Source organism: Gymnodraco acuticeps, unplaced genomic scaffold (genome assembly GCF_902827175.1).
Source record: "Gymnodraco acuticeps unplaced genomic scaffold, fGymAcu1.1, whole genome shotgun sequence".
Taxonomy (NCBI): Eukaryota; Metazoa; Chordata; class Actinopteri; order Perciformes; family Bathydraconidae; genus Gymnodraco; species Gymnodraco acuticeps.
This window is the reverse complement of record NW_022989983.1, coordinates 1,040,833-1,055,064: the sequence shown is the minus strand read 5'-3', so window position 1 is coordinate 1,055,064 and position 14,232 is coordinate 1,040,833. Positions and strand designations below refer to the sequence as shown.

The following is a 14,232-nucleotide window of genomic DNA, read 5'->3' as shown; positions in this document are numbered from 1 at the left end:
AATATTTTTGAAAAACATTTAAAATCCTGCATTCAACATTGGACCTTGGTTTAAAAAAAAAAAAGATTTAGCAACAATATATAGTTTAAGTACAACAGTAAAAGTATGAATGCAGAATGGCCCATTTTAGAATACAACATGATTGTATAATATGTACACAATGTATTCAACTGTTTATGACTTAATTGTTGCTGTTGGTACAGGTTGGGGTTATTTGAATTACTTTACATGCTGATGGGCGGCTAGACTATAATCATTTATTTTGAATCTCTAACCTGCAGAGTAGCTATTAATTTAAGCTAAGTAACTGAATAGAACATATATATATATTTGAATCCAAATTGTACTATAAAGTAGCATTAAATGGGAATACTCAAGTAAGGCACAAGTACTTCAAAATTGTATTTAAGTTTAATACTTGGGTAAATGTACTTAGTAACTTTTCACCACTGTTGAACAATTTTCCTTTGAAATGTAATGGAATATAAAGTAGCTCTGGAGTAAATGTGCCCAGTTACTTTCCCCTACTGCGAATAACTACCCATGTTGCTACTGTGGCAATGAAATGATTATGTCACGATAAAAAGTTTGAGGGACAATGTAGTTGGCAAGAATCTACATTACGTTACTCATATGTTCAACAGATTTGATCTGATTCTGTGTTAGCAGTTTTTTTTAACATTCAACGTAAACCTGTGGAGGAAATAGGAGCACATTGATGAGCAACATGCATGCTCTCACTTCAATTTTAGTTTGACTCAAAGCAAAACGGCATCTTGACTCCGAGTCATTTACACTTCATTATTCTATGTTGCACACATGGTGAGAGAGACTCATCTGAAGACGAGAGAAGCCTGATAAATACTTGGCATGCAGAGAATCCTTATAGAAAGTCCCTATACATCAGCCAATTTAAATGCAGCCGATTATACACATTCCACTCGAATGCTGGTAGTTTCCCTGAAAGCTAAAACTTAATTCAGGACAATAAAGTTATATTAAAACTGGAAAACACCAGCTGAAATTCCTGCATCTGATTCGTGGAATTTAAAATATATTTATAGTTGTATCTAGAACAACATATACAGTGTTTATATTGGAACTGTTTTCTTCTATCTGATTTAATTTACTAAATTAGATTTGGGTAAAAATGTACAAGGTTGTATAAATAACCTTTGAGGCTGAACATTGTTAAACAATAAAGCAATTTATTTTATATGGATAACTACTAACAATAAAGACAACACACATTTAAGGATAATTACATCAATTTTAATAAATAATTCTACTTTAATATACAAATAGACAGTGCTTAGATCTTTAGTTAATCTTATCATTCAGTTGTTTTTCTCCAACTCGTTTTCTATACAAAAGCGAAGATAAGCAGCAAACTTTATGTACACATTGTAGTCAAAACAAAAAAGCAGCATGAAAACCAACTAATACATTTTTAGAGAAAATTCAAATAAAAGTTAGAGACTCAGCAAACATGTGTCAGACTTTAAACAAAGACAGAAACAGGCACAGTGGAACATGTTTGCTGGACATTATGCTAATGAGGTTTATTACAGTAACATACTCCTGAGCATCTTGTAATAGCGTGAGTGATACTGAATAAATCACACATTCTACATGTCCTTTAGAACTGAATCAAACAAGAAAGCAAATGTATCATAAAATAAGTTAGCAGTGAGATATGAAAACACTTGATTTACACTATTGCTCTCACACAATAAATAACTATCTCTATAGAGGGTGGTAGATGTAATTAAGGAGGCCAGCTTATATAGTATTATCTCTATATTTGAGTAAGCAAAGACAACTACTCCCTATTTTATCCAGAGAAACAGAAACAAATTGGCTTTTAAATAAGAAATGATCGATTGAATCAATGAGGTTGCATATTTAAGTTATTATATATTGCACCACTTACAAAAATAAGACATTTAATACTGCCCAGAATAGAAAACATTAAAATGGGACTAAATATCCTCCTGTCCAGTTCATCAAGTTCAACCAGTAAAGGCCATGTGTTGCGAAATCCCAATTTTATTTTTTTCTACGTAGAAAACTTTTGGCACCGTTTTTCCGACCGGACTGAACAGAACGAGGTGAGTGAGCGTCACTTTGTTTGCGTGGGGTAGAGCTACACATCGCCTTATGACTACCTATGGTACAGTGTTTCCCTACCGTTATTATAGATTACACTCAGTGCGGTACGCGTTGTATGCAGAGCCGTCACTCCACCTTACGCGGGCTGCTGGGGGTTGGCGTTCATGTGCTGAGGGTGTCCCAGCAGACCAATCCGCTGCTTCTGCTTCCTCTGTTCGGTCATCTGAAGAGCACAGAAAACACATTTTCCAAAATGAATCCACCATTTTCCTCATCTTGGCTACAGTTGGCTCTGTCGATTTTACTTTACAGAAGTGAACACACGGCGCACAATGCTCCACTGATTCTTTTGAAATCCTTTCAAGCATCTTCATCCGCGCTGCTGCCTGTGACCGCTGACGAAAGCAGCACAAAACAATATACTAATACTGAAACCCGGTGAAAAGAAATTTCAAACATCAAGTCATGAGTCATAACACAGGTGCTAACCTTTTTAGCGCCACAAACAGAAAGGGAAATTCTTCTTTCTGCCAAGAATTCACTTTTTCCTTTAAGAAAAGGGGAGCATTTTACACCTCGGCACTGAAACAATATTAAGAGCGAGAAGACAAAGGGGTTTTGCAATGAGTGTGTCAGGAGGAATAATTCAATGTGTTAAAATATCATCAGTGGACGGTGTAAACTCAGTTAGCGGAAGAATAAGAGCCTTTTTTTCAACACTATAATGGTCTAACTTAGCCAATTTGAAAGAGAACATCAGTGGCATGTTCTCTCTGAGAGGAATCAGCATTAACGTGACTGCACAATCATACTTGTTGAATCGTTGCAAAAGTCAAAAACAGGCCTTGCACATGTTGGATTGGGACTGAAATGTGACGCTACTGTGCCCTTCGCAGCTTGCAGCAACACAATAATCATTTCCCTCTGTCTGGGTCAAAATGTCTCGGTAACATTCACTTCCTCACACGTAGTTCTCATTTCAAGGGTAAAGACATTTTTACTATTCTGTTTACTAGAACCGCCGGATTGCAGCAATTGTGCAATAAGTCTCATGTATTCTTAGGCAATGAAGGGGCACTTTTCTGTGTTTATTTTGCAAAAGTACTCTTTTAAAAGTCATTCTGAATTACTATTTCACTATGGAAATACAGATAATAGGGGAAAAAAGGGAGGGAAAAATAAGGATAATGTTTATTTTAAAATGCTGAAATCACAAGTGTCAGCCATAAGGAAACTACATGAGATGAGGAAGATGTTTCGGTCGCATTCTGAGAAGAAATTCTGAATAATATTATAGGAAAAAAGCTGAAATGTTGAGAATAAACTGGTTGTGATTTCTACCAGAGCAGATCAACTGAAAGCTCAGCTGTATTCTCTAAATATCAAACCATTTTCTAGGGAGCTTGACTTTGTTCTAGAAATGCAAAATATACAAATAAATATGGATGTTCCTCCCTTTTATTCCCCTTACTCTTCTGTGATCTCACTCTGCGCGGTCTAATGAAAAGCTATTATTTTGAATAAAATCACTGAATTCTGTGCTCTGGTAAATTCTGATTCAATGAAATCAATGAAAAAACAGATTAAGAGCCTCATGAGCTGTGTTGTGATTTGCTGTATGACTCACCACCTCATGCATTTAGAAAGTCCTGCATCTAAAGGGCAAGAGCTGCAAACAAACAAACTTTGTGCAACGTCTGCTCTTAGCATCCGTATTGAAACCCCATCAATTTCTTGTTACAGCTGAACCCACCTGCTCTTTGAGCTCCGTCAGCTGTCCTGACAGGTTGCACACCAGCTTCATGGTGGACTCCAGCTTCTCCTGCAGGCTGCGGATCTCGTTCTGCTCCCCGTCCGCATCGCTGCTCACCAGGGACATGGCCCGCATCCGAGGGAACCAGTCCAGGTTGTGGTCCTGGGGAACACACACACCTGAGGGGTTAACAGCAGCCAACACAGTGACACTGATGCATCACATGCTTTATGGTTTGTCTTAAGTCCATTGTAAATTGGGAGGTTGAATTCTCTGCCAGAAATATTACGTTTCTATCATTTTCTTTTTTCAGTAGGATTATGGAAAAACTAATGGCACCGCTTTCATGAAATTTGGTGGAAGGATGTAGCATGGGCCGTCAAACTTTAGAGCGGATACACAAAACATTTAGTTATTTAATTAAAGGGGCCCTATTCTGCTCATTTTCAGGTTCGTATTAGTATTTTGTTCCTCTCATGTCTCCATGCTTTAATGTTCAAAAAGCTCTTTATTTTTCTCATACTGCTTGTGCTAAAGCACCTCTTTTCACCCTCTGTCTGAAACCAGAGTCTGTCTGCTCTGATTGGTTAGCTGTTTAGAGATGTCCCGCCCATTAGCCTATCAAGTACAACCGATAACACACTACACAGGAAAGGGAAAACCCAGAAAAAAGAATAGGGCCCCTTTAATTACACAAAATAGGACATGTTGGCCTGGCGGAGGTCTACTCTCTGAGTACACATCCTTTTATTATCATTCGATTAAACTGGAATTCTGGAAAGAAATGGCTTTAATTTCTATGTTTTATTAGAAAAATGTTTCACACATTTGGCATCAAGAGTTAACAACTGACAAGCTCTATTTGATTAGTGTTCTTTAATGTCTTCTGCTTTAATGGCTGTGTGCTGTGATTTGAAGACTACTATAAAAGCAATCATGAGGGACTTTCCATATTTTAATCACATGGGATGTGGGGACATTCTTCAAATCACTGTAAACAGGCCGTTCACTCATCGGTGACATGTTTTCCATCACGTCTACTCGTACCTAGCTTCAAATGGAACCGAGCTGCTGCTGGCCACGCCCCTTTTGAGTCTGTGAAGAGTGTCTCACGGCAGACACTCGTGATCAAACGCCATATTATGTGCCAAACCACAGCAAGGATTATTTCTGAAACAGTATGGAGCTCAAACGCTTACTCTCTCTTGTGGGTTTACCACAAGGTGAGTACCTTTTTATATCCGGCTTTTTTACACATATTTTCTCCACTACAGCGTTAGCTCTGAGTGTTAGCGATGCTTGCTAATGTAAACACAGACCATATTACATCAAAAACACATCGCGCATTGTTTCTGATACAGCACATTTCCAATAGGGGACGATAGGTTGGGCCGTGGACTGAACGTTGCCAGGAGTTCAACGTAAAGCCAGCCCACATTATAGTAATGTCGTCATGACTGCAGCAAAATCTGGATCAGCTCTGTTGAACCTCCATCGAATACCTCATTCACACCAACCGGCCCTGAAACACCGTTGGTGTAAATGAGGTATTAGAGATGTGGGTACGGAGGAAAAGAGAGATGTTTTTTTTTTCTTACCCTGTGTGAGTCTCCTGACACACCGGGGACACGTATTTATGTATAAAAGACATCAAAAAGTGCATTTTGCATAATAAGTGACCTTTAAGAGTACACGTTTAATATATAAGATGAAGTGCTGATTCGTTCGTGTTAAAGATAATTTTAAATATCCCCTGGCATGAACGACACCTTTGATTAGGGACTGCTGACTAAAGGTTAGAGATGTTAAAGCAGGGTTGCCAACTGTGGGTACCTGGCTGGAGTGAGATTTTGATATCATGCGTTTAATTACACATATGCGCACTAAATGACTGCCATCGTGTCAGTAGCGGGACCTTAGCATATATATAGGATATACAATATATACAAATACACAATATTGGACACAGACTATAAAGGGCACAAAGTTTCATTCACTAATGAAAGTCAAACACATGTTTGTTTCCACTGTTTTATTGTGTGCCTGTCGCGATAAGCAATTAATTGACTTGTCGTATGATAAATAAAAATGAACCTGATACATTTCCATGTACATGAGGATGTGACTAGCAGTTTGAAAGGATGTAGCCTACTTGAATATATTATCATTATGTCAGTGGTCTAAAATGATACAACGGTGCCGACAATATTATCGTTTATCGCAATAATTTCCGGGAAAATGTATCCAACAAAATTAATTACCGTGAGAGGCCTATACATGAAACACACACACAAACAAATCTACAGACTTACTGCAAACTACCAAATATATTAATTAACACACTCTCTTTTTATCATTTCTGGATCTTAGATCTTCGCAATACGGGTCGGGGATTGACTAACCGGCTCCCACTGCTCTGCTGTCTGTTAACGTTGTTAAGAGTGGTGGGGGCGGGGAGGGAGCGGGTCGACAGCTCGAGCAGCTGTCAACTCAACATTGTAAATAACCAACCAAAAACGATCGCCGGTTCATCTTGTTTTTGGCGTGAGAATAGTTTGGGCAGCGTGAGAGCGTGAGATTGAGAGTGAAAGCGTGTGTCACACGCCAGATGCGTGAGAGTTGGCAACCCTGTGTTAAAGCTTGGCATGATGTGGGCACGATCACTTTCAGTACGTGTGATGGTGTAAACTGATTACAGTAGTTCGGAACGAAAAGGCAGTTTACATAGTGGGAGGTGTGAAAATAAAATATCTTAGTTGTAATTTTTCTGCATGTGTTTTATACGTGATGAAATAATGAAGCAGTTATTATTACGATTTTTATGAAATCACACTTACACTATTCGTTCTGGTCGACATTGTTTTAGTTGCTATTTAATTGATTTACATGCACTTACTACATCTCGACAGGATATAGTAGTTTTCATTATCAGTGTTGGAAAGTCCCGTTCTTGGACTTTCATTCACACGTTTAAGCAGGCCCGGACTGGCCATCGGGAGGACCAGGAGGTTTCCCGATGGCCTGGCCTGTTAAGTGGCCTGCTGGCCTGAGGATTTGTTTTTATACGTATTGTGAACGCAACGCTGCGCAAATGTGGGTCTGACTCTGCCTCACGTGACTGGCTGTCTACATGATGTGGCCTGCCGACATGGCCACTTTCATACAGATCATACTAATGCCCTCGATTGGTGTCTGTGTGTCATTCAAGCTCGGGAGGGTGTGTGTGTATGTGTGGCGCGAGCGAGAGAGAGAAAGCGCGCACACCGGTTACGTGTATTGTTAGCATCTGGTGCTAGCAAGCTGCGCTAACGGATATAAGGAGCTGTTTCAACAACAAGGTGGAGGAGAGTCCTCTGCTGTCAGACTGAGAGGCTGATAACTACAGCTCAGGTGAGGTAAAGGACTCTCTGAGTGCTTAGATAGTTAACTTAGTCTAAGTTATCTCAGTGGGTCTCAAACGGTTTGGTCACCATTTATGTAAACACATATTTCCATTTGAGGGGGGAGTGATGAGTAAAATATGCATGAATAATACAAATAAAATGTTAACTAGGTGAAAAAAGGTAAGATAAACTTTTACAACTTGTTGAGAGCTAAAACTAGTCTTTGCTGCTGCCTCAAAGAGGAGCAGGGGGAGAGGAGGGAGAGGATGGAGAGGATGGAGACAGGAGAGGCTGATTCAGGAGCCCGGACACACTCACACAAATAAATGAACCAAAAACAAATAAATATATAAGTTTCAATGTTTTTTCATATTGGACATGGTATGTTATTGGTTATGGCCATGTACTTTTGATTTTATGATTATTTAAATGTATACAGTTCTGTTTCATATGGGTGTAGTCTCTTTATTTCCCCCTCAAAATGCACCAGATTGATGCATTTAAGTCCAACATTTACAAAAACAAATCTTACCGGGGGCATGCACCGGGGACCCCCCTATAGGATTTGAGGTCCACCCCCACTTAAAATATGTTCACATGAATAGGTTCCAAAATAGATTTGCACATTTTTTTAAATAGTAACCATCTCTATATGTTTATTATTGGATAGTAGATTTCAACTAGAGGGCTATCACTACGGGCAGCAACGCTGTAAATATTGACAAATAAATCCAGCAAAATGGCACAAAAAACTGGTAGTGGCCTGGCTGGGTGTATAATTCCCGGCCTGACTTATTGTCCCAGTCCGGCCCTGCGTTTAAGGGATTCTAAAGAAGCAATGCCTCTGTGTAAACCACTTTAACGTACATTGATACCTGCCATACTGTTTACTCTCTCAATGTTGTATCTCTACTGCTGCTTCACATTAATAGCAGAGAAAGAAAACAATATGGCCAGTCCTAGTCTGTCTACTCTTATTGATCTAAAAAATAAAAAATGTATATTGAAAAATCACCATATATTTTTGTGATATTAATGTCTTAACAATTGTAAAAAGCCCTAAAGGCTGAATCCACACACATTAATACCAGAGGAACAACATATTATAATAATATATTTATGCAATCCCTTTCTGTCTACTTTATTTATCTGAAACATTCTGTATCGCTGGTTCATGTCCCGATCGGACCAGTGTGGACTGGTAGCTCGAGAAGTGTCAGTTCACCTCCTGGTCACTGCAGAGGTGCCCTTGAGCAAGGCACCGAACCTCCCACTACCGCTCCCAATTTCGCTGTGCGTGCTGTACTGTGTGCATGTACATCTGTGACAAAATAAAGAGGGTTTCATCCACCAATTCTTCCTAAACCGAATGAAATGGATCACAAAGTAAAGGAAAAATAAATTGACTTTTTGGTTTGTATTGGAAAATAAGACTAGTATTGAGAACCAAGTATTACATCAATACCAACTATTTATTAAGGTATCTTGCAATCTATTTTATTGTACCTTTCATGCACTTTACTTGTATTCATAAGCAACAGTGTCTCCACATGAACCCAAACACCGAGCTCAGGGTTCACTCAGGTCCACTCGGCTGCATTCTTTCACACTCCCATCTCCTCCGGCACTCGACCACCACATGCCATTGTTATTGAGAGCTGTCTGAACTTGCTTTTTAAAAAGGCCACGGTCATGGAAACGCATGTATGTTTCACACGTCTCTATTGTCTGTCCTTCAATCTACAATATGATGCAGCATGAATGAAAGCAGAGGATGTCGCTGAGGTTGACTGGCTAAAAAACAGCAGAACTGGTCTGGAAAAGTCCCGGAGGTTTCAGTGGTTTATATGGGGGCGTTGGGGTTGAGGTGGCCTTCAGAACCACAAACCAGTCCTGGTTCAGAGGCAGACAGAGGGGAATCACACAGCGCTAAGATCACACACACACACACACACACCACACACACCACACACACCACACACACACACACACACACACACACACACACACACACACACACACACACACACACACACACACACACACACACACACACACACACACACACACACACACACACACACACACACACACACCACACACACACACACACACACACACACACACACACACACACACACACACACACACACACACACACACACACACACACACACACACACCACACACACACACACACACACACACACACACACACACACACACACACACACACACACACACACACACACCTCGTTAAACTGCCCCCATACCCCTTCATTCCTGAACCCTTTGCAACTATACTAATATACTTTTGTATTCCTCTCAAAACATGTTTAAGTACGACATTTCTATCATTGCAGTGCTTTCATTTATTTTACAAATCAGTCTGTGGTGCTATTACATGCAGTACGAACTCAATGCAAAGAAGCCCTGGTGCAAATGAAGACAGTGACACAAAATTCAGCCAATCAGGGTTGAGATCAAGCTCCCAGGAAGTCTGCTAAGTGTCAAAGCAATAGTACTACAATTTGAAGCCACTTGGCTCAAACATACTCCCATTGACTAACATTGGGAAATAGACTTCTGTAAATCAGCGTGTATCTTTTTAACGTTATAACAGCTAACCAGTACAACACTTGAATAATTTCCGTTTAAATCATTATGGCATAACATTTGTAAAATGCGCTTGAAGCCGAATCCATTCATGACTGAGCCGGGAGCGGACGTGACGCTGCCGTGACAGAAAGAACTGGAGGCTTAGTAAAAACACAAGTGTGAATGCTCTATGGGCCCAATGGAGGCTGAAGATTGGCTGGAGATAAGATACAATGTAAGATTAAAATGTACTTTATTAATCCCAATTTGGGAAATGTTTTTGTTGCAGCAGCAGCATAAAACAAAACAAGGCATTGCACATAAGCTGTGGGGAATTTTGTGATCAAGAGTCAGGCCATTTTGACTTCATGCGCAACTTTCATAGGAATAAACTGGGTCCTGCTTCCAGAGCTATACCCAGTTCTCTTTATACATCCATGGTTGAACTTCCTGACCGTCACTGACGTACTGAAATTGTTGAATCAGACAAACCAACCCGCACCATGACTAGCACACAAAGCTCTACCGCACCTCAAGTTTGAACAGAGACCAGACACAAATCTATGTTTATAAATGTAAGTATACAAACAATAGACTGTTCATGGTATAATCAATAAAGTCACTGCTATATTTATGCCTATATGACATTATTTTGAGTGTGAATGGAGCAGCTACAATGGTAGCTTGAGTACCGTAGCCTGAATAATCAGATTTCCATTCAGAAAACAAGCATTTTGAGAGATTTTAGAGAATAAATCATTGAGGATTGAATACCTTCACTGTGACCTGTATTCAACACCCTCATTCTGCTCTTATGCTTTAAAAAAAAGTATGAACTAATCATCATTTAGGGGTAATTTCCCCATTTTGCATCCTGCCGGCCACAAGCACACGTGTTGTTGTTGCAAGCCGGCCCTCTTTCCAACCCCAGTGTTTACAAATGAACCCGCTTCCAGTAAACTGAGAAGTGAAGCCACGACTTAACACTCTGCTTCAATGGAAATGACGGAAGTACATTTTTCATTTTTAAAACCGCACGGCCATGAGAGAGAAACAGGATGCTGTGTGGTTACAACAGCAACAGAAAACGTCACAGTCATGCCACAAGACACCTGAAAAAAACCTTATCTAAACACACATGGTAAACGTAATGTGCAATACTCCGATCTGAGAGTTTATTTCCCACGGAGGCTTTACATTGGCTTTCAGGGCTGGAGCATCCTGCAGTGTTGAGTGCAGAAAGAATGACCTTTTTGTGAGCAGAGCATCATGTTTTTACAGCTCAGAGATGACATTTCACTCAGAGCCCTCCACCATTGACGTCAGTCCCAGTCATTGTCAGAGTGATCTGAATTCTACACCCCCCACTCTCCTGTAGCTTCTTCCACGCTAATGCACCATCAAATAAATCGAAACACGGCGGGTAAGACGCAGCGCACATCGGAGGGATTCTATAAATAGTGTGAGAGACATCGGTAATAGGCTGTGTAAATTACAGCAGCAATATGTTCAAACAAAACAATCAAAAGAGGTATAATAGAAATGTATATTAACAACATTGAGCAGTTTGATTTATGCATTTCTTTAATGTAACTTTTGTATGATTTTATAATCCTTACAAAACCCAAAGCTACGAAAAGTGTGGGTGAATGAAAATGTTAATACATCAAATAAGTTAAATAAGTTACTAACTTTAATTAAGTAAAACTGTACAACCAACAGGTCTTTACATAAAACTGAGTTAATTTACTTGCAAAATAATATTTTCAATTTAAAACAATTATAAGAAAATGCATTTTTATTAAGAAGAATGTCTTACTCACGTTTCACTGAAGTAAAGTATCAAACCAAATCAAAGTAAACAGAAGGTACCAAAACTCAAAGTACTTATTATTGTATTAATGTGTGTATTACAGCTGGTAGAAGTGAAGCTAAATGAATTACATTGCATACTGCAGCTGGATATTTTAACTATATGTCAATGTTTATTTATTCATTTTATAAGTCTTTTAATCTTTAAAGTACATCCAAAAACAACACAACTAAAAATAGACGTAGAAAGTAGCGTAATAGAATAGTCATTACAAAATGCAAGCACAGTGTAACGAAATTAAGGAGGGTCTAACCAGAGTGCAAAACAGTCAGTTATATAAACAATTATCAGAAGTATGTGCAAAATAAATGATACAAAAATAAAGGTAAATAGATGGGAAATATATAAATAATAATAAATACAGTGAACACAGTACTGTATATAAAACAGTACAGTGTTTCCCCTAGGATGGAGTCATAGCAGCGGTGCTAAGGCACGTGGGCCCAGCATAATGTGAGTGCGGAGCGCGTGGAATTTTTTAGTGTGTGCGCGCGTGCGAAATGCGCCCCGCCAATTTGTTTCTATGTGTCTGCCAGCACAAGGCTCTTGAGGCCTAGTACCAGGGCCGGTTCTAGCCAATTTGCTGCCCTTGGCGAGATTTGAGGCGAGATTTTATATATAAAGAATAAATGAAAAATCTCTACAAAAGACAAATACACTACAAAAACAGAAACGTATTGACATTGGTAATATACGTCAAAATGGCTTCAAATATATTCAGTATTGTATGAACATGTTTTAATTGGGGGGTGGACGTCACATCCTCTAGGGGGGTCCGGGGGTATGCTCCCCCGGGAAGATTTTTTTGTTGTTGAACATTTTAAAGTAAAATGCTTCAATCTGGTGCACTTTGAGCACACAATTACTAGAGAACTGATCAAGGGGGTACAACTCTAAAACACCCATATGAAAAAGATCGGTTTACATTTTAATAATCAAATAAGTATGTGAACTAGGGCTGCAACAAACGACTAATTTGATAATCGATTAATCTATCGATTAATCGACTATTCGGACTATTACTGTATGCCTTGCACAATTTCTCAAACGCTCTTATTTAGCCATCAACTTTTAGATGTAGCTTGAGGTTGTTTTAGGCATGTGGAAACTAACAATGAAGACAATAAAGATGAATACTTAATTCAAAAATACATATATTATTAAATTAACTAAACATATTTTGAACAAAACTAACATTGCTTTTTATTTAAATTAAATAAATAATATTTCACATCAAAAGAAACAACAATGTTTTAACAAATCGTATTCAATAATGTGATGACAGACTGTAAACAGAATAGCTGAAACTTTAACAAAATAAATAACTCAGTTACCTCTCATCATTAACCCATGTTTGTATAATTGAGTTAACTCCGTGTGTTGCTGCTAGCATACTGTACATAACACCTGACGTGGAAACGTTCCTCGTGGATGGGGCTACAGCGCTACTAGAAAGACAGTGGAACCCGGTGCATTCCTCCGTCTGAATGTGGAGCACTTTTGATAAATGTTTAGACACATTGCTCGTGTTACCGCCCTCACATGCTAAACACTTATTGCAATTTTGGTAACGAGCATTGTCCACATCGAGACAGGTAAAGTTGAACCAAACCTCAGAGCGCGTTCTCTCCGCCATCCCCGCCGTGTGTTGCTGCATGTAGCAGCTGTGTGTAAACTGCCCCGCCCCCTCGCACACAGACGGGAGAGAGATGTCGTCTGATCGAAAATACATCATAGACGCATTTGTTTGTCTTTTTGCATATTAGAAACGAGTTGGCGACACTAAGACTGCGATATAATGTTTTTGTAGCAATAATACATGACATATATTTTTTTAAATGTCTCCAGTACCGATAAAAGACCAATAACGTTGGAGCTTAACGGCGCGTAAAACACACGTGATGACGTCACCAACGAATCGACGACTGAATTAGTTGGCAACTAATTTGGTCATCGATTTTGTTGCACCCCTAATGTGAACATAACCAATAACCTACCATAGCCAATAACAAATGAATGTAACTTATTTTATTTTTGTTGTTCATTTATATCTTATTTTACCTTAACATTTATTAATGTATGCATATTTATGTATCTCACCAACTTTAAACGATATTTTTGGTTTACTGTCCTATAGTATACATAGGAATGATTTCAAACCTGTTTTTATTTATCCTAATAATTATAAAGGAGTGCCTTGGAAATATGTGTTTACATAATTTGTAAACACATATTTGTTTGAGACCCACTGAGATAACTTAGACTAAAATTAACTATCTAAACACTCAGAGAGTCCTTTACCTCACTGAGCCTCTCAGTCTGACAGTAGAGCTCTCCTCCACCCTGGTTGTAGCAACATCTACTTCTGTTAGCGCAGCTAGCACCAGATTCTAATAACAACAACGCCGGTACCGGTGCGCCCTCTCTCTCTCGCTCCCACGCTCGCACTTTAGCTGTGAGCTGCGGGCGCCTGATAAGCCAACATCCCCCACTTTCATCACTAAACGCCTATG

General features: G+C 39.2%; 1 protein-coding gene across 12 annotated transcripts in view; it reads right to left on the bottom strand.

Moving 5' to 3' along the window:
• Positions 1-1,250: 1,250 nt before the first annotated feature.
• The window catches only part of itpr1b (inositol 1,4,5-trisphosphate receptor, type 1b), a 123,911-nt gene continuing 110,929 nt past the window's right edge, over positions 1,251-14,232 (bottom strand). For 10 of the 12 annotated variants that reach the window (XM_034212170.1, XM_034212167.1, XM_034212171.1 and 7 more), the window contains 2 exons: positions 3,866-4,027; positions 2,050-2,335 (listed from right to left, as the gene is read on the bottom strand). In XM_034212170.1, coding sequence (XP_034068061.1) covers positions 2,249-2,335; positions 3,866-4,027 — 249 coding nt within the window. In that variant the 3' untranslated portion in view covers positions 2,050-2,248. Of the gene's footprint in view, positions 2,336-3,865; positions 4,028-14,232 lie in introns of all 12 variants that reach the window. The other 2 variants (XM_034212164.1, XM_034212176.1) reach the window with 1 other exon arrangement.